We start from the raw sequence: 22,658 nt of genomic DNA on the forward strand, positions 1-22,658 counted from the left end.
GGTGTCGTTAAAGATCTATTCTATTCTATTCTGTTCTATTCTGTTCTCTGCTGTTCTCTGCTGTTCTGTTCTGTTCTATTCTATTTTATATTGTACATATGACGCTAATTAAGTACACTTTTCTGTTTAGAAAGAGAACATTAATTATGATGGCCTCTGTCTCCATTGTCTATGTGTGTCTTTTTGTTCCATTGTTAACGACCTGTGTCCATATTGACCGATATGTCAACGCACTAATAAAATAAACTGGCTTATCAGCTTCATAATAACATGAGCCAGACAAATTCCCAGATGGTCAATTATTTATCTGCACTTATTTGCCATATTCCTTGGTTTCATAAACTTACCATCAGACTACCGTCAATGAAACACGCGTAATATATTCCTAGCAACATTCTAAAATAAAGTAAAATCGTTTTATTGTTTCTTGGTACATATTATGTTAAATTGTACTGATTATATTTCCATTATTGTGAATAAATTATCTTTAACTGTTAATATATTCATGCACAGAATATTTAATAGCAGCATAATTGAGTGCTTAAAATTTGCATTACACTTGTTTAACAAGTATTACTGTGCGTAGCCAAAAGGGAGGAGGCAATGGGGTCATGCTCCTCCTCAGTCACACCTCTTTTCCCCAACCATTGTTTATATTTGCCTGTCGTACCATAAAACGAATCACAGACATGAAATCCTGGCTACGCCCATGGTTTGTCGTTAATTATGTTACTGTGTTGTGTTATAAGTGTGTTGTAGTGTCTTGTCATGATGTGTGTTATTGTTTTGTTTCTTTTTTGTTTTGTTTAACGACATCACTAAAGTACATTGATTTATTAATCATCGGCTATTGGATGTCAAACATTTGGTCATTTTGACCTATAGTCTCAGAAAGGAAAGCGGCTACATGTTTCCATTAGTAGTAAGGGATTTTTATATGCACCATCCCACATACAGGATAGCACTTACCACGGTCTTTGAAATGCCAGTACCCCTGCGTGTGCTGTAACCTCATCGTGGTGCAGGGGTGTAACATTCTCTTTGAGAATGGCCAATACAGCACAAAATTGATGTTTTTAGTAAAATTCAGTATTCGTAAAATTCTGTGATATTTGTGTTTTGGCACAGTTCTTTACACTGTTTTTGTTTAAGTCTTGAATTTTTATATTGATGTTGATCATCACTTTATTTATTTGCATTACCATAGTTTGACACCCAATAGCCGATGTATTTTTCGTGCTGGGGTGTCGTTAAACATTCATTCATTCTAATTCATGATATGCCAGTCGTGATGCACTAGCCAGAACGAGAAATAGCCCAATGGGCCCACCGACAGGTATCGATCCCAAACTGACCGCGCATCAAGTGAGCGCTTTATAACTTGGCTACATCCCGCCCCCTACTGTTTTGTGTTATGACGTACGTGTATATCACTGTGTCGTGTCACGACGTATATTACTGTATTGTCATGAAGTAATTACTGTGTCATCATGAAGTATATTACTGTGTCGTCATGAAGTATATTATGAAGTATAATACTGTGTCGTCATGAAGTATATTATGAAGTATATTACTGTGTTGTCATGAAGTATATTACTGTGTCGACATGAAGTATATTACTGTGTCGTCATGAAGGATATTACTGTGTCGTTATGAAGTATATTATGAAGTATACTACTGTGTCGTCATGAAGTCTATTACTGTGTCGTCATGAAGTCTATTACTGTGTCGTCATGAAGTATATTGCTGTTTCGTCATCATGTATATTATTGTCGTGTTATGGTGCATATTACTGCGTCGTGTTGTAAAATACATTTCTGCGTCGTGTCGTGAAATCCATTACCGGTACTGCGTCGTGTCATAAGGTGTCGTACCGTGTTATGAAATACATACATACATATACATAACCATCGCTGTTGCTACTGGGCGCTCCCAATTCCGAGTATAGAATCTGACAATGTCGTTGAAGCGTTTCAGAATGATTTTAAAATCAAATAAGAAACAGTATTATCAAATCTGTCATTTTAAAACACACTGTACACGATTGTTCTCTTTTGGCTATTCACACTTTTGTGAAAGAAAAAAAAGTGATGAGAAAAATCTATAAAGCAACTAGAGACAGCATTAATGTTTGTGCTCGCTCACTATCTGTCATAATGAGAATCGACCCATTCCAATGTAGCCCTTAATCGGCTTACGTTAAAGTTTCATTTTTCAGTGGAACTAGTCTCCCGCAGCTAACGGCAATCGCTAACATGGCGACGTCTTATTTTTTGTCAGGACATATTATGTCAGCGATTATACGTCTCAGTGTATTCCTACGCCTCGTTGAAAAAAGTGCATTAGACATAAAGTCGTCTACTCATTGAGCTTGAAATCTTGTCACATGTTGGTTAAAGCCATTTCCAGGGATTTGGATTACTTAAGGCATGTAGAAATTAAAGTCATTAATATCCATTACATTTACTTTGTGGGATTTGCTTACCGACTGGAAGTATTAAAAGGATTGTTAGCAATATATTATTATAGGATTATGAAGAAAGGGTGTGTGGGTAGGGGGCACTAATTAATATATAACTGCCCACCAAAAAAGTTGCTTTTATTTTTTGACATATATCAGTATAGAACTTGATCATGTTTATAATATATATATATATATATATATATATATATATATATATATATATATATATATATATATAGTCAAACTTCGATCACTCCACCTTCGATATCTCGATCTGAAGCGACGGTTCCGGCAGAGTTGCTATACAAACTAGTAATAACGACCTGCTAAAACTCAAACTTCGAAAACTCGATAACTTCGATCTCTCGACCTAATGTTTTGGTCCCGCCATAAAGATTTAATAGAGTATGCACCTCTAAAACTCGACGGATGTGGATTGATCAAACTGTTATTGCCGATAGTATTTTAAAGACGAATGTATTGTCCATCATGTCGAAGCGCGCCTGTCTCGGGTGGTCTTGGCTGTCGAGGATTAGGATGATAATTACAGAATAATAGATCGCCGATTAACCGGAACGAAATGATCCTATGTTTGGTAGTCGGTGTTCGTCCGTGGTGGAGAGCCTCGCTACGTAATACTTAATTACAGACGCAGTCTGGTTAAAGGGATATTCCAGAGTTTGCTGCATTTTTTAAGATGTTATCGACTAACAGAGATGTTTTAACGATTGTAATTACTTGTATATTTTTCTGCATAAAATATTATTGGCTGTATCTTAAACGTATTTCTGATCGTTCTAATATTTGTACTAGGTTAAATTTCATTTTATTTCCTTAAATAAATAGTTTTCGTACATACGAAACTATTTGAAGACAAAATCCAGCTTCGGCTTCTTACAAATATTAAGACGGCCAGAAACACATTGACTATACAGACACTGAACAAGAAAATATATTTAATATGCAAGTTTAATCGTTGAAATATTTTATTAGTCGGAAACATCTGACAGTGCAGCAAACTCAGGAATGTCCCTTTAACTTCAAAGAGCATTTGTAATAATTCTTAGTGCTGTTTGTTTTTGCTCTCAAAGGCGTGAATCGTATTAAACTTTAGCTTTTCTATTTATGTATCAGTTAATGTTTATCAATTACCAGTCATTTAGTTATGTTAAAAATTGATACATCACAGATCGAGCAATCTGGGAAAGGACCCAGTAATGTGGAGTTTGCCAGATCGATTTAAAAAAGTTCTGCTTTCTTGTTATCCAAGCAATCTTGCGTAGGGCCCAGAAATGGAGGGTGGGTGGCCAGATTGGAGAAAGAAAGTAGAGGAGCGAAGCGTAAATAATTTTATGTAAAACAAATGTACTTATAGTGTTATTCGGCATTCAGTGTTTTATTTGTTAGTTATGTTCCGCCATGTTTTGACATCTGCAAAATACGTCAACGTTACTTTTTGTTATTTATATATGTATGTAAATGCCTTCCTTTTTCGTCTTTTTTTCTGTCAATAAATGCATGTAGCCTATATGCCCAAGCATATATTTCAAATTCACTGGGGTGATCCTTTTTGTTTTATTTACTTACTTTTACAATATACGCAAAATGAATGTACGACAGGCGTCGAAGATGTCAACAGCTGGGGTGGGGTGGGATGAGATGGGGTGGGGTGGGGTGAGGTGACTGATATATTAATTTGCCTTTCTACTGGGGATGCATAGTTTTTAGAGTTTTTAGAGGTAGGCAACGAAGCGCACGCTTCTTACAGTATTAAACAAAATAAACCAGCTGCAATGCTGCAACCAGCTGCAATGCAGTTTCAAATTAGAACTCTTATATATGAATTTCGAAAACCCGAACTCCCTGAAACTCGAACTATTTCCTCGTCCCCTTCAAGATCGAGTTATCGAAGTTTGACTGTATATAGATATAGATATAGATATAGATATAGATAGATAGATATATAGATATATATATATATATATATATATATATATAGTTTGTGGGAACACATGTAGTTAGATAGGTCAACTACTGTAAACGTATATTGAATGAATTAAGTACTGCAAGCATGATAAATAGATCAAGTACTGTAAACATATACCAGATAGGTCAAATACTGTGAATATATATTAGATGGGCCATAAACAGTGAATCATATACGTCGGAATTTTAACTCGCATATATGTTTACAAGTACAAGTACCTGTTTAGACTAAACGATTAATTACGTTGACAGACAGACAGACAGACGGATACTTTTATAAAGCATCACATTATGTACACAATATTAGTCGCTGATTGCATGAATTTGACCTCTACCGGCTTTAAATTCGAACCGCATTGTTTACAATTACTCTTGTACATTTAATTATCGTTACATTTCCCTCAAGTTTTGTCCAGAAAGAAATCGTGAAAACACAATTACATTGACAAAGATTCCACATACTAGATGGCCACCTATATCGACTTAGATAAAATCTCCTAGGACAAAAAGCATCGTTGCTGCCAGTTCGTGTCATTAATAAAATGCTGCGGTTTTTGTTTGTCTGACTATTTCCCATCAAATAAGATACAAGGAAATAATAAGGTGTAAATATCGTGATACGCAAACCTGTACCGTGGTTCGTATCGAGCTGATGAAACATCGCGATATTCCGGTAAACCGGTTTATCGTTGCAGCCCTAGTATAAATGAATCTGTCTGAAATACTATAAACAGATCTGCAGCACAATTGTTTGATATTTGAACAAGTCAGGTGTATGTGAGAAGGTGGGTAAATCCTGCCCCGTAAGCACAGCTTCAGTGCATAAAATACCAGCGGTGATCAGAGACCAAATAAGATCTTACTGATATTCTAACTAAAGCCAGTGCTAATACTAGTCCCCCGTCAAGATGACCTTTCATTTGACCAATCAGAACACATCTGTAATAACTGGGTCAGTAGCTAAACAAGTGTTAATAATTGTTCGCGAAAAGATCTCCACTTCAATTTATTTTTGAGCACGCTGTCCTGGGCACACACATACGCTATATGTGGGTTAGTGGTTAACTGTTGGTGGTTAGTGAGAAAGAAGCTGGTGTAGTGGCCATACACCTCCATTGAACAGTTAAAATCCATTCTGGGTGGAAGCTGGTACCGGGATGCGAAGCCAGTAGGATATTTATTAGCCTTAAGTCCACCACACAAACGAGACGTTGGCTCATGCCAGATCTACTCACAGGCAGATCTAGAATGAAGTGGAAGTAAGATTTAAGACATATGCAGGAGACCGATTTCATACCTAACGTAAAATGAATGTGATAGGTTATGACATGATGAAAACCAGTTAAATTGTTCGTGAACGCTCGCTCTCATGAATACGCCTGCGATTTCCATCATATTAGGACAGACTGACAAGGAGTGCCAAATGTCAACCAGTTTTCAATAAATGTCAACTGTGGTGTGTTATTAGATTTATGTTCGGGTAACGTCCTGTATAAAATATGATTATGGTAATAAGATTAGTAGCAACGAATCTGAGGCCAGGGACCTAATTCACTGAACTCTCGCAACTTTGCGATCTCGCAGTGCAATGCTAAAAGACTTACAAAGAGGATGCTTAGTTGTCTAGCAGAGCCAAAGAGACCTTTGTGAATCGGCTCAGAAATAAATAACTTAAAGATATTTCATAGTACGAAACAGAGGCGTTTCCTGTAGGAAGGACTATAGATGAAACTGCGACTCCATGGCATTATGACTCCAGCCCCCATTTCTAGGTGATTGGCGGTCTTTCGTTGCCAGTATTAATCAATATTGATACGAGTAGTCTGTATTCCAAAGTTAAAGTTAAATTTTGTTTTCTATATCGACACCACTAGAGCACATTGATTTATTATTCATCGGCTATTGGGTGTCAAACATTTGCTAATTTGGACATGTAATCTAGTGAGGAAACCCGCTGCATTTTTCCATTAGTAGCAAGGAATCTTTTATTATCTGACGCCATAATAACCGTAAAATAAAATGTGTTGAGTGCGTCGTTAAATAAAACATTTCCTTCCTTCCTTTTATATGCACCATACCAAAGCCAGGATAGCACATACCACGGCCTTTGATATACAGGTCGTGGTGCACTGGTTGGGACGGGGAAAAACTACTCAGAGATTTGGTCCACTGTGTTGGTCCATTGAGCTAGATCCCGCCCAAATTAACATTTAAAATTCGTTTCGACGGGTTCGGTCTGTAATTAAGGTATGCGACAAATACTGCTTTGACAATTATGATATTTCAACAAAATTGTTTTAGCGTGCACAAGTGTTAAAATCCGACACTGCTGCTTTAATTAGTCATAAAATGAAACATTCTACAAGGTGGGGGTAGTTATGTCGCCTCGGGTGAACGGAGTTGTAGGATCGAGAGCCCTCGGTAGACCAATCGACTTTTCCTTCATATCTAAACGTTGTCTAGCAAATACATTCGATAAGAAAGAAATGTTTTATTTAACGACGCGCTCAACACATTTTATGTACGGTTATATGGCGTCAGACATATGGTTAAGGACCACACAGATATTGAGAGAGGAAACCCGCTGTACCCACTTCATGGGCTTCTCTTTTCGATTAACAGCAAGGGTTCTTTTATATGCACCATCCCACAGACAGGGTAGTACATACCACGGCCTTTGATGTACCAGTTGTGGTGCACTGGCTGGAGCGAGAAATCAAGCGAGCGCTTTGCCACTGGGCTACGTCTCGCCCCCACATCGGATAAGAGGCCGTGGAATGAGCTATTGTGTCTGTGGAAAACGGAAAGAAATATTTGTTTAAAGACACCCAAACATATATTAAACAATGGGTATTTGGTGCCTTATAAACATATGGTTATATCGATCAACAGAAAAAAACGAGAAGAAACCCACCTGCTGCCATATAGCTACTCGCAGCAAGGCTTCTTTTATATACACTTCCTCATAGACAGGGCAGTGCATACCACGACCTTTAATGTGTCAGTTGTTGAGGACTGGTTAGGATTGAGGACAGGTCTGTGTTCACCGAGGACGATCGATCCTACAACTCACTGCACCTCAGGCAAGAACCCTACGACTGAGTTACACCCCGCCCCTGCTTTTTTGGGAAAGTACATAAACAGTGCCATTTGGTAGGAGTAGCTTATGTTGGTGCAGTGAGTTTCCCACTTCCGTTCAAGACTAGGTGTTGAAATATCCACACATTAAACACCAACTAGTCATAGTTTAAAATGTGCTGAGGTGTCGCGAAACAGGTTTCTTTTCTTAATTTTTTCTATTGAAAATAACGTAACAACGTCCTGGGTTTGTTTGGGGGTTTGGAGGGGTGGCTTTGGGTAGTGGGTTTGTTTGGGGGGGGGGGGGGGTTGATTTTTTTCTTGATTTTGTTTTTTGGTTGTTGTTTTATTTTTATTTTATTTTTTTGTTTTTGGTGCGGGTTTTTAGGGGGTTGGGTTTTGTTTAGTTTTTTAGTGGAGGGAGGAATTCTGCTGCTGAATTAACTGATTTGCGTTCAGCAACAACGATCAACGCTAACAGTCACAAACTATATCTTTTACTTTGAGTGTCTGGATAAATGCAGCCCACCTTTCGTTTACATTTGACCTATCCGATGAACCAGGCTTGCCAGTAAGCGAAAGAATTAGAAACAAATACCAAATACCGTACTAAAATATTCCCGATTACGCAGCTTTAATATTCCAGCAGATGACTGCCTGACCATATCACTGAAATCTATTTACAATTGATCTTCGTTCTACCTTCACAGCTGTTGTTCCAGGTGTCAAGGTCGAATATTGTAGTTGCTTTCTACATGCTAGTATCGACATACCAATGAACGATATTAAGTGCGTAGAAATTCATTATATCACCATTCCAAAGTATTTTTAATATGTTTTAAATCACAAATAATAAGCTCACGCATGGGTGAATGGGTTTCTCAACAACAAAGACGTGGATGCTTGTAATGTTTTAATAATGAAGGTGTCATAGCTTTTGTAAACAAATCCGATCGGAGCGGATCTTTTTACAGCGAATCAAGTAGCATGGTTATAATGTCAGCATTTATTTTAAAAGAAGTAAATTATTACCAGCGTTGTTGATATTATACATCGCCCAGATGAATGGCAAGCAATATTTAAAATACAATACAGACACGCAGCATATCAATCCGGTGTTGAATAGTAGGGATCACCCAATTGAAAGGCGAGTTAATATAAATCAGTCCACACACACAGACATTCTCGCACGCACGCACACACACACACACACACACACACACACAGAGAGAGAGAGAGAGAGAGAGAGAGAGAGAGAGAGAGAGAGAGAGAGAGAGAGAGAGAGGGATACATACACACACACACAAATTCACAAAAACAAACACAAATGCACAAACACAAACAAATACAAACGCACGCACACACATACACACACACACAAAACCACAAACACATACATACACGCATACGCACACGCACGCACGCACGCACAAAAAACACACACACACAGACACACACACACACGCATACATACACACATACATACACACACGCATACACATACACGCACGCAGACACATACACACACATACATGCTGGCATATGCCGACTCCTGTATTAAATAGTAATTCTATCATTTGCTTTTTCTTTCACCAAGTGTTATATGTTTGTGTGTATATATAATCTAAATGACAATACCACGTCTTTGTCACGTGTTTCTAACTTGGGAGGACCGGGGGGTGGGGAGGGGGGAGTGCAGTATGATGGAGAATAATACGTTTATGACTAATCTATGCTAGACTTACAAAGCTATTGGATATCAATGAATAAAATGTCAGTTCTTTGGAATTTTAAACCACGTCACGCGTCAGATGTTAACAACACTCCAACATGCCAACACGACTACAACTACAACACTCCACTGACTACAGATGTGGTGAGATATGTGGGATGAACTTTCCAAGACGTTTAAATTCATATTATCTTACCTAACTCATGGGCCAGTGACATTCGCTACCGCCTAAGTGCTATTTCCCAAGTGAGCGCTTTTTGATGCGGTACAGGCGCGATGCGGGGGCAGAACGTGGAAAAAGGACGCATCAAAAGTTATCAGATTTCGGAGGAAGCCACGCCCGCACTGCGCCAGAAACAGCGCATATTACAAACGGCCTTGACGTGGTAATTGTTTAGTACCAGCACCTTGTCTATATAGTTGTGAAGATATTGTGAATGATAATCTAAATGGTGACCAATTCAAGATGGCCACTAAAATACAAATCAAAATGGTAATGTCCCAAATCTTGATACTCACCACAATTCAATTACATACCACATATGCTCATCGAAACCATTTGGACTTGTAGTGATCTTCCCGACACTTTAACAAGGCTATTTATACAGTATATACTAGTATTGTATAATTAGACTTTTTGAAGTGCTGTAAAGGTCGCTACAAATATTGTCAATACGCATTGAACAATGTTAGAGAGAAAAGCAACCCACCACCTACCCATTTATTAATTTTTTCTGATCTTTTTTTCTTTCAGACACTTGATTCCAAATAAGTATTTACTTGGGGGAAAACATGCTCGTATACTATTTCACTTTTTGGTTGTTTGGGGAGACGGAGAAAACAAAACAAGACTCCTATTATAAATGCATACTAAAATATATCTCAGACCCTGGCCTTTAATAACAGTCATCATTATTTCATGATCATCAACCGGAATTCCCCACTGAATATTTTATTATAAAGCATAATACTGAGTGTCTTTGTTTGTCTTAGAGAATAGCAGCTTCAGTGTATAATCCAACATAACTGTACTTGTTTGATTACTCATAAATAATATAGGCTGTTAACGCGTACACCGTGTGTATTGTAGCGAACGCCGTGCAATGGACAGATATCACGCAACGCGCCTTTCGTTTGTGTGTAACAAGTAATAAACCACGTCCATTTGCATTTGTTCGGACCGTGATGAACTTGACGGTTATTGATGAGACCCAGTGCTGTGATCACCGCTGTCATTCATCCATTACGATGCCGAATTGTGGTGTTAATACAAAATTAATGGGCGTCTGGTTCATTTGTCGTTGTAAAGTTGTGTTGTTTGAAATAAAAGAGGGCATCAATCCGGCTGTCTATAGTGATAAATAGAAGGTCAGTGTCATAACGTCCACATCATTCGATAATAATGACAAAAAATTAAATATAAACTTAATAACCCCAAGTTAAAATAGCGTTGAATTATAGACTATTAAAGTGACAGATACTAACTTTTAAACACTAAGACGTATTTTTCACTATTAAAGCCGTTTTTTGATAATTTAAATTAGAAGTATTTACATTTTATTATTTAGAATATTCATTTTCGTGCACCTGAAGTGGTTCTGGTCATCCAGGATTTTGTACCCCTGCGCGTGCTGTAACCTCACCGTGGTGCAGGGGTGTAACATTCTCTTTGAGAATGGCCAATACAGCACAATTTGAAGTTTAGAGTAAAAGTCAGTATCTTATCTGTGATATTTGTATTTGTATTTTTGCACAGTTCTTTACACTGTTTTTATTTTTATCTTGAATTTTTCTGTTGATGTTGATCATCACCTTGTTTGTTTCCATTACGATAGTTTGACACCCAGTGGCCGATGTATTTTTCGTGCTGGGGTGTCGTTAAACATTCATTCATTCATTCATTCATTCCAGGATTTTGTAATATCCCAAAATGCTTTTTGTCAAATTCTAAAAACGCACGTTCGTCTGAGAAGTAATGGTTATTGAGACAAGCTGTAGTTATTTTTAGATCATATTTCCCTGTTTAAACATCATAGACTTTTGTTTCTATCTGTTATAGCCCAGTGATAAAACGCTCGCTTGATGCGGAATCGGTCTGTAATCGATTCCAGGGCTATTTCTCGTCACAGCCACGTTTCCATTTGTAGTAAGTGATCTTTTATGTGCACCATCCGACAGACAGGATATCACATACCACGGCCTTTGATATACCAATCGTGGTGCACTGGCTGGATAGAGAAATAGCCCAATGGGCCCACCGACTAAGATCGATCCTGGACCGACCGCGCATCAGGCGAACGCTTTGCTACTGGGCTACGTCAGATAGATACTGTGCATTTAATATTATTTTTCAATGGAGAACATGTAATATCTTGATATTTCTATGGAAGATTACCATAATAGATAATGTATAAATGTCAGTGTACTTTTGAATAGTGCAGGTGCACTTTGTAGACATTGGATCCCCTCCCGGAATAATGGAGGCGCCCTTTTTAATATTAATATTATTATTTTAATATTATCCTGCAACCGCACCTCTTAGGACTCAGATTTATTGCAACGCATGCGTGCGGTGCTGCTACAAAAACTGAAATACACCGTTTCCAATCAGATCATTCATAGTAAATGCCTGCGATGTGGGTTTTGAAAACGCTTGCAGCCAACCGCAGTGAAATAATTAAAATAACCCACTGCGTGCGTCTGTGATATATTAATTAAGCAAATGTTACTAAATTAGTTTAGCAAAAATAGTCAAATGCCACTATATCATATTTAACATGCACATATTTAAAAATAATAACTTAAAATTTTAAAAAGAATAATTAAAAAACACATCACTGCAAAACTGGTAAATAGAGACTATTATACGAGTGGCCGTTAGCATTTATTTTACAACGAGTTGTTTCAAAACGTATCTAACGAGTAAAATGTAGTGTTCTATTTTTTTTTACATAACCTCAAAAATCAGGTTTAAAATAAACTTAAATGTGTTTTTCTACTATAACATAGTTACGGCGCTTGCTCATGCTATTAAATTATAGGTCACAAAACAACCATGTGAGATAACTAGTTAGATATGTAATTTCTGCGTGAGATACCTAGTCAGAGGTGTAATACCCATGTGAGATAACTAGATAGATATGCAATACTTGTGAGAGATAACTAGTCATATTCATCTGAGATAACTAGTTAGATATGTAATTTTTGCGTGAGATAACTAGTCAGAGGTGTAATACTCGTGTGAGATACCTAGTCAAAGATGTAATACTCGTGTGAGATAACTAGTCAGTGATGTAATACTCGTGTGAGATAACTAGTCAGCGATGTAATACTCGTGTGAGATACCTAGTCAAAGATGTAATACTCTTGTGAGATAACTAGTCAGTGATGTAATACTCGTGTGAGAAAACTAGTCAGTGATGTAATACTCGTGTGAGATACCTAGTCAAAGATGTAATACTCGTGTGAGATAACTAGTCAGTGATGTAATACTCGTGTGAGATAACTAGTCAGCGATGTAATACTCGTGTGAGATACCTAGTCAAAGATGTAATACTCTTGTGAGATAACTAGTCAGTGATGTAATACTCGTGTGAGAAAACTAGTCAGTGATGTAATACTCGTGTGAGAAAACTAGTCAGTGATGTAATACTCGTGTGAGATACCTAGTCAAAGATGTAATACTCGTGTGAGATAACTAGTCAGTGATGTAATACTCGTGTGAGATAACTAGTCAGCGATGTAATACTCGTGTGAGATACCTAGTCAAAGATGTAATACTCTTGTGAGATAACTAGTCAGTGATGTAATACTCGTGTGAGAAAACTAGTCAGTGATGTAATACTCGTGTGAGAAAACTAGTCAGTGATGTAATACTCGTGTGAGAAAACTAATTATATATGTGATTCTCGTGTTAGATGACTAATCAGATATGTGATACTCGTTTGAGATAACTAATCATACTCATGTGAGATAACTAGTTAGATATGTGATTCTCATGTGAGATAACTAGTCAGTGATGTAATACTCATGTGATATAACTAATTATATATGTGATTCTCGTGTTAGATGACTAATCAGATATGTGATACTCGTTTGAGATAACTAATCATATTCATGTGAGATAACTAGTTAGATATGTGATTCTCATGTGAGATAACTAGTCAGCGATGTAATACTCGTGTGAGAAAACTAGTCAGAGATGTAATACTCGTGTGAGATAACTAGTCATATTCATGTGAGATAACTAGTCAGATATGTAATACTCATGTGAGATAACTAGTCAGAAATGTAATACTTGTGTGAGAATACTAGTCAGAGATGTAATACTCGTGTGAGATAACTAGTCATATTCATGTGAGATAACTAGTCAGATATGTAATACTCATGTGAGATAACTAGTCAGAAATGTGATACTCATGTGAGAATACTAGTCAGATATGTAATACCTGTGTGAGAATACTAGTCAGACATGTAATACTCATGTGAGATGACTAGTCAGATATGTGATACTCGTATGAGATAACTAGTCAGATGTGATTATAATCGTGCAAAATAACTGAATATATTTGACACTCACTTATCCGCCAAACACCCGGCTGTTATAGATCCAACAAGAGTCATGAGTAGCTGAACAAAGAACACCCAGCTCATTTTCTTCAAGTCCGAGTTTGTCTGGCATCCCAGATCAAACACGGTTGGTCCCAGGAAACCGACACAGACTCCGAAACTTCCAAACACCGCGCAGTGCGTCACCACCTTTATCCAGTTGCCCTTGAACAACTTCCAAAAGTTAACTTTTTCTTTGGCATGCCCTTGAGTGATTTGGGTAGAATTAGGATCCTCTTTAGGGGACGTCTCGTCTGCTGTAGGCTCATGGTAGGAGTCACCCATCTCTGTTCTCCTTACAAACACAAACACAGTAAACTACGGATCTAGAAAAATTGTCCAGTCAATACATCGCAATGAATATTTATTATTCAATCCTCGGAAATTGTCATTAACGAGATTTCAGCGGTGAAATTTTTTAAACATGTTTCTCTGACAAGTCATGTGAAATGAAAGTCATTAACTGACAATAGTTAGGTGACGTTCTGCTGTCCACCAAATCATCAGCTGCTTACAGACTGTGTGTCATTAAAACCTGTTACTGAGTAACGTGAACTTATTGTCTTACAAATACTGACGCATTCCGTAGTATCGGCTCCGCGAATTGTTTATCTGCTGACCATGTGTCGGCAGTAATTAACGTGTGTGTCATCAACCGAGGATTCCACTTCGCTGGGTTTAAAAATCTAAACTAGCGACAAACTTCCACAGCTAGTGTTCTTCCGCTGTCATCGGCATCCGACTGACTGCCGTCTGAAAGGCGGGAATGTGAGTGTGTGGGAATTGTAGGTGATATCGATTTTGTGCGTCAAATTGCAGTTCTATCAATTGTTCTTCCCAACACAGCCGCGCATTGATCTTCCTACTAACTGAACTTCCTTTCGCTGTGTTTAACTGGAAACATATCAAACCAAAACATTGTTTGTCTAACAATTCTATCTTACCAGATTAAGCCTCAGGCATGTCTACCCTGAGTATGGATTTTGACTTTGTTTGAGACCCTATGACAGATTTGTGCTGGGGTGTCGTTAAACATTCATTCAATCATGCTTCTGACCTCGCCCATGGAAAATAATACTTCATTGCCTAGTACACATGATACACTTAATGACTGGTCATTTGTCGCAATTTACACAAGGCTTACAACATTCTGTTAAATGCCATTAATCAGTTACGGTTCAGCCATATCTCAACATTGAGAAACACTTTGTCGCATACACTTACATACTAAAGGTTTAGTCACTATATCCAATTCATAAACACAGCCTAATTGCCTATTATTAGAATCGCCATTGAATTATAAAGGTTTTACACAACACATTAGCAGTTGCCCAGTGTCACCCAAAGATATTAAATGCTTCCAATTGCCAACAGGTCCTGCTGTGAGCTGAATGACATCTTTAGTAGTGTAGTAACATGAACTGTAACAGAAGTTTTGAGATCACTGAAAATCCGCTTGCACGTCGACACTTACTTTACATCGTCGATTTAGTTTTTCATATATAATGTATTTGAACTCTCGTCCAATGCTTGTAAAGAGAGTACATGCCTGGATGCGACAGGTTTTGACAGTTTTTGCACGTCCTTGGTGAAAATACATATGATTATTCCCAATTACCATACATATCAAACATGGAAATAATCACTAAGCACTTTGTTTTGACATTTCCAGTTTGTCATCTGCTCGGAATGATGGGCGGGTCTTAGCTCAGTGGTAGAACGCTCACCGTAATTCTCATAGGATCCATCGGTCTTTATAGACTTGGGTTTTTTCACATTCTAACCAGTTTACTGTGACTGGTACACTGAACCGTGGTAGCAGTTTACTGTTAGTCAACATCTGCATTACGTCGTGTGGCAGTTTACCGTTAGTCCACATATGTATGCAAATCTTGTGACAATTTACTTTTAGTCCACATCTGTATGCAAGTCTTGTGGCAGTTTACCGTTAGTCCACATCAATGTCGTCTGTCTTTTTATGAACCGACAGGTTGAGTGGGATGTAAATACATCCATCCCTACCCCCTCGAATAGTTAGTTATCAGTATGTAACAACCCGCGCTGCACCACTGGTTTATAACAGACTGTGACATGCGTCAGCATGGCTGAAAAGAGTACATACAAAAGATCCATTGCTGCTAAACGGAAGTAGTTTCCTTTGGCAGTAGCAGGCGTCTTTCTTAGAATCCGGGGCGTGACGTAGCCCAGTGGTAAAACGCTCGTTTGATGTGCGGTCGGTTTGAGGATCGATGCCCGTCAGTGGTCCCATTGGGCTATTTCTTGTGTAACAAAGGCAGTGGTATGTACTATCCTGCCTGTGGGATGGTGCATATAAACGATCCCTTGCTGCTAATTGAAAAGAGTAGCCCATGAAGTGGCGACAGCGGGTTTCCCCTCCCTCTCTCTCTCTCTCTCTCTCTCTCTCTCTCTCTCTCTCTCTCTCTCTCTCTCTCTCTCTCTCTCTCTCCACACACATACATACACATACACACACACACACACACACACACACACACACACACACACACATCTATCTATATCTATATCTATATCTATATATGTATATATCTATATATGTATATATATCTATATATGTATATATATCTATATATCTATTATATTTATATATGTATGTGTATGTGTATGTGTATGTGTATGTGTATGTGTATGTGTATGTGTATGTGTATGTGTATGTATATGTGTATGTACCTGTATATGTATAAATAAATATGTATATGTGTGTATGTGTGTATGTGTGCATGCATACATGCATACATGCATCCATACATCCATACACCCATACATACATATATATATATATATATATATCTGTGTGGTCCTTAACCATATGTCTGACGCCATATAACCGTAAATAAAATGTGTTGAGTGCGTCGTTAAATAAAAACATTTCCTTCCTTTCCTTCCTTTCCTAGAATGCAGGCCAAGTGTTAACAGTGTGCTGAGGTATGGCTAAACATCGTTTTTCCGGCTAAACAAAAAGGGCACCTCTAAAACAAAAGGGCACATTTATGTGTGGTTGTTAATTTTGTTTGTTTGGGTTATTTTTTTATTTGTTGTTGTTGTTGTTTGTTTTATTTGGGGGTTGTTTGGGGGTTTTGTGGGGTAGGGATGCTGTTTTGTTGGGAGTGGGTGTAGGTGGGTTTGTTTGTTTGTTTTTGTTGGGGGGGGGGGTTGGGGGGGTCGTATGTTACACTTTCCTTTCTAGTTACAGCCATGTTTCGTTTTAACTGCTGGTGGAATATACAGTTGGCGTGTATTAAGCCAATTACGGTTCAAGCACAAGATGAAAGGCAGGATCAAAAGGCAAAAAAAATATTGTGAATGTTGGGTTTTTTTTATTCTTCTTCTTCTTCTCTTCGATGATTGCATCTTAACACCAACTAACTTCAGCAAATCCGTAGTTTCAATATGTTCGTGAATACAAAAATAATAAAACAATATTAATTATTGATGTAGACTCGGAATTAATTAGTGAAAAACACTAACAAGTTCAGTTCTGCTAACAAGCCGCCATGTTTTCTCCAGTGTAGGAACAGGCGCGCGATCGTCTGCTGAATTATGAATGTCTGTTTCGTACGAACGTTGCGACGTTGCCGGTTGCCAGGACGAACGTTTCAAACACGTGGCTATTTGTGGCTGAACGAAGCCATGGTCATACCAAAGTTAATTGTCTCCGTGTATCTACGAAGCCGAATGACTGCTTGTGATTTTCTTCTAATAGGTCAAGTGAAAAATATGTTGTCGGGTTTGTTTCTTCAATGGGGTTATGGTAATTGATGGTTGAGTTCTTGGAGGAGGTGAGGGGGTCTTCTTTTCTGTTTTGTTGTTGGGTAGTTATTAATGTTTTGGCTTTGGGTGGGTGGGAGGGTGGGTGTGGTGGCGGGGTTGTGGATTTGTTTGATTTTGTGTTGTTGATTCATTCTGAGAACATAAGGTGTATGTCCTGCTTGAACGTTACCTTTCAGAAATTTTGGCCGTTTCACGAAGCGATCTTAATGCTAAGTTAGTGCTAAGGTATCACACACAGATGTCATCTGCCATTAAAGTCCATGTTAAATTGTCCATTTCAAACACCTTGAGCAGATAACTTTCTTCATTTTATGGATGAATATTAGTTTTATTTTTTGTTGACCTTTTCACAATTTGCACATAAAAATAAAACATTTGTGTTATGTCCAAAGCAGTTTTTCTTTTCTTTTTACGTTAAATCAAATGAAGATTGCCAATAGAACGGGTTCTCGTTGGCACTAACAACATACACCATTGCGAACATACATTATATAAGCATTTATTTTCACTCCAAAACTGAGAACATTTCCGTTTCAATTTTTTGCAATTAGAACGCATCTGGATGTAGTACCGGTCCGTACAGGTGGTTCATTAACCGATTCACTCTGCCGGTCTCTTGCGCTATACACCCATGTCCCATAAGGTCAATGCACAATATTACAAAATAACATAGGCAGAAGTCTTACCATTAAACATATATATTGTTTTAATTCTGCACCATTTGTCACAATTAGGAACTATAGTGAACTATAGATGAATGAACTCTCACCCAGAAGTCAACTGTGTAGTGAGACTTAAGATCACCTTAAGTGCATAAGGTAGTTATGCAGTGAAAGGTAATGAAATGTTTTATTTAACGACGCACTCAGCACATTTTTTATTTACGGTTATATGGCGTCGGAGAGGTAGTTATGCAATTAAGTTATCTTAGTGTGACGTTCGCTTCGTGGAATACTATAATACGGTTAGTACCTGGCTGGAAATAACTGGGGGATCCAGAAAGAAATCTGTATAAAGTATTACAGTCTTCTCCACCTAGACAAAAAGGGCCTTTCTAAACCAAAATGGCATTTCTGAAGAAAAAAATTGTATCAGCTGTGTTTTGGGTGAGGCCGTTTTAAAAATCGATTCTGTACTTCTGTGCATGCCGCATTAGAATCCCATGCATGTATTGACGTCATTATAAATAAATAAAATGGGTTATTTCTACTTGATTTCTCTCTGAGAGTACCATAGTTCGCTCTCAAAACTGCGTAGATGGCAGTGTAGTTGACGTCTGGCGTCTACACCTGCATCCGAGTCTACTCGCCGCGTAAATGAAAAGTGACTTTCAAACTAACCATAAGCGTACGAGACAGAGGACAGGAGGGCAACTGCCCCATCTCAGGGCAACTGCCCCATCCCAGGGCTAGAGACAATCCTGAAATTCGTGTATTTCCATCATTCTGCCTACAATATTAGTTGTAATCCAGGTAAAACTGTAGTGAATACTATAGTCCTGGGTCCCGTTCCATAAAGCGATCTTAGTGCTCAGATCGCCGTAAGTGCATATGTCAGCTGTGCAGTTACTGTGATCTTAGGGCTAAGATCGCTTCGTGGAACGCGGCCCAGTTCAATTGTTTAGACCCTAAGTTTTTTTGCAAATGTTGCGTTTAATTCCTATTCAATGCTTGTTTTCTTTGCATTTGCATGAAAACAACCCCAAATCCCGACATGTTTTATATACAATTCATCATCTAAAATGAACGAAGTTGACTTATTTCCATTTTACGAAAATCTATGTATGTTCTGAATGCACGTTCTTTCTCCTATAAATAAGTAAGCTAATTTAATTCGGGCAAAACTTAGCCTATGAAACTAACTGACAAAGTAAGTCAGTTCAATTGAATTCATTATTACTCAAACCATGAATCCCTCATTCTTCGGATATCATGGCCTTGTCTTTTATAAATTAGTAAACCGTACTGCCACTCATTTGTGTCAGACGTGGTACCAATGTCTTACAAACGCCTTTAAATGCGGACATAACTGTGCATCGGTTCTGTGAAAATGTGTGAAAGATTGGAGATTTAAGTGCTATTTGTCAGTGTGCATCTGTGAAAGAAGACAACTTGCGTTCGTGATGACTAATTAAATACGGATCAATCTGAAAACGTCACTGCGTTTTCGACAAGCGCTCCTTTTATGTCCCAATAGGTTGATACGATGAGTGACATACCGCTTGCTAACAGTCTATAAGACGTTTTCAACCATGCTGTTAACTGTCTTGGAGAGTTATCTGCAACACCCGTGGTTATTTACATCACCGTGTATTTAAGAAAACAACCGAACTCTGTGCCCTCTAGTTACGGAGCATATGGCTAAAGCTTAAGCAATTTAAGTACAATTTGAGAGATTAGTGAAAAGTCATTCCTGTACCCTTTTTGTATTCGAGTGCAAAGGAAATAAACACAATTGGTGGTCTCCCATGTCCATGCCCCCCTCCCCCCTTCCCCCTCCGATTTGTAAACAGTCATTTTTTTTGCGAGATCTCGCGTGAGTTCACTTTTAGCGTCCACGAGTTGCTCCACGACTCGCACATGCGCAATGGAATGTGAAAGAGGTCTATTAAGACATCACATCACATGGCATGTTCGTGAACGTTAATGACTAGGCCACGCTGTGTATAAGTTGTAATTAAATATACTAAGTATAATAACATGTTAGTGTTAACAATATTTCAATATACCCTACTACTTTTTGTGAGCAGTATATTTTACATTGTACGTGGATATTTATAACAAAACAATTTAATTATATCTTTGACTACTCGCTAGATTTGAAACAGTCTGATTACTCGTCTGGTTAACTGTTCACTGAACGTAGAAACACGTCCATGCATGAAACAATCATTTTCTTTGCTAAAACTACTACTGCATATTTTACGAGTTTCTGTCATAAAGCGATTATTTCTGTTGCTTTTCGAGCCCTCAGGATTGCATTCCCGATCAGGTCTTATTTATCGCGGTGACAATTAAACATTCTTAAAGTTCAAGGACGCGGTCCTGGGCCCCATTTCTTAGTCTAGGACAGCGGATTATAACTATCTATTAATTGTTCGTTCACTGGCCTCGGTGATGTAGTGGTTAGGTCATCAGACTTAAGACTGGTAGGTACTGGGTTCGCCTCCCGGAACCGGCTCCCACTCAGAGCGAGGTTAATGACACCGACTTCTCTCGCACTAACCATGAACAACTAGACATTAATCTCTGACCTGGACAGACAGTCCAGATAGTTGAGGTGTGTGCCCAGGAGAGCGTGCTTGAACCTTAATTGGGTATAAGTACAAAAATCAAGTTGAATGAATGAGTTGTTACAATTAGTGGTTAGTGAGACCGAAGTCACTGTAGTCGACTTACACCTCCTATACCGCGGTGTATGATCGACACCGGATATTGACACTGACGTAGCTATAATCTTGTAACATATCTTAATAAAATTATTATAACATAAAACTTAAAAGTTATAACTAATAATAAAGCAATTATGGATCTATGTTTAAGACTTTTAGCAAATACGTCAACAGTTAATTGAGTGGTAAATTTAAACGTCGTTCGAAAATTGTACAAATAATTGGTATAACAATTTGCCGTACAGTCGCAATTTAACTTTTTAATGTCAAGTTAAATGTTTAATGATAGAAATACGTTAATATGCGTAATGAGTTCTGCAATGTTAAAGTTATATGAACTTGTACGAACTTGATTAGTGGTAAGTGTCCCCCAACAGTAAGTCATTAATAAAAAGACAAAACTTTAATAATTATTTTTCTCTTCTTGTGCTAGCAAGATTTGTCGTTATGACAGCACCAGTATCCGGTGTCTGTCATACAGTGTATACTAAATTGTTAAAATTTACTTTGGGCTGGAACTGGTACTGGCATGCGAACCCAGAATATGCCCACCTCAAAAGCAGTTGAGTGAGTTGACCTACTAAATAATCTAACAAATACTACTAGTACTTAAAAATATATATTATATACTGATGGAAAAAAACACAAGGGAACACAAAAATAAGACGTTAACTGTACATGTGTTATTGACACTAAATACCACAATACTGACATTCAGTCCCACCTTACAGTTTGGTATATTTTATACAGACATGAGTAAATTTAATTTCGTCTCGAATACCTTATGTGTTCCCTTATTTCTATACACGTTTAATGTGTCCTGAAAAAGTATTTTATTCAGTTAGCTTTATAGTTAATCAGGCACGTGCAGAAGCGAACCGGGGGGGGGGGGGGGGGGGGGGGGGGTTAGGGGCCCAGGCCGCCCCTAAATTTTGCGACAGTAATAATTTTATTATATATTAATTTTATTTTATTTTTTACGATCCCTTCCAAAACTCCCCCAAAGTTCCCTTGGTATTCCGCCGCATGTCATTGGGTGCCCCCTAAATTGATTTTTTCTGGATCCGCCACTGGCGTGTGTAGGAATGTTAGCAAATAGGGATCTAGATTGTGGCGACTGAAGTTTATAGGGGGTCGAGTCATTTTTAGGTAACGCTAGCCATTTAAAATGTTTACAAAATGGCTTATGGTGGCGAGCGTTATTAGCAGTGGCGTAGCGAGCCCCCTCCCCCCCCCCCCCCCCCCGCCCATTAAACTTTTTTTTACTATATTAAATTTTCTAAAATCATACATACATACAAAAATACATACATACATACATTCATGCATATATAGTGTGGGATTTTCCCCAATAGTGGGTCCCCCCCCCCCCCCCTTCCCAATATAAAATCCTAGTTGCGCCAGTGGTTATTAGCTGAAGAAAAATGAACGCACAGCATATATTTCAAGTCACGTAATTCGAGCAACTTTGTCATTAGCTGTGCAACGCTGCGTTTAATGAAGATTATTTCACGAGGGACATGGCAGCGTATATTAAATCCGTAATAATTTATAATCATTACCCAATAATCGTCTTGTGAGCAGTAAAA

At 38.1% G+C, this 22,658-nt stretch overlaps 1 protein-coding gene across 1 annotated transcript in view; it reads right to left on the minus strand.

Moving 5' to 3' along the window:
• Window positions 1–14,907, minus strand: part of LOC121369494 (major facilitator superfamily domain-containing protein 4A-like) — an 81,082-nt gene extending 66,175 nt beyond the window's left edge. Inside the window, exon 1 of the mRNA XM_041494602.1 lies at window positions 13,840–14,907. Coding sequence (XP_041350536.1) covers window positions 13,840–14,153 — 314 coding nt within the window. The 5' untranslated portion in view covers window positions 14,154–14,907. The remainder of the gene's footprint in view (window positions 1–13,839) is intronic.
• Between the last annotated feature and the right edge of the window lie 7,751 nt (window positions 14,908–22,658).

The sequence above is a fragment of the Gigantopelta aegis genome, chromosome 3, assembly GCF_016097555.1.
Source record: "Gigantopelta aegis isolate Gae_Host chromosome 3, Gae_host_genome, whole genome shotgun sequence".
Lineage (NCBI taxonomy): Eukaryota > Metazoa > Mollusca > Gastropoda > Neomphalida > Peltospiridae > Gigantopelta > Gigantopelta aegis.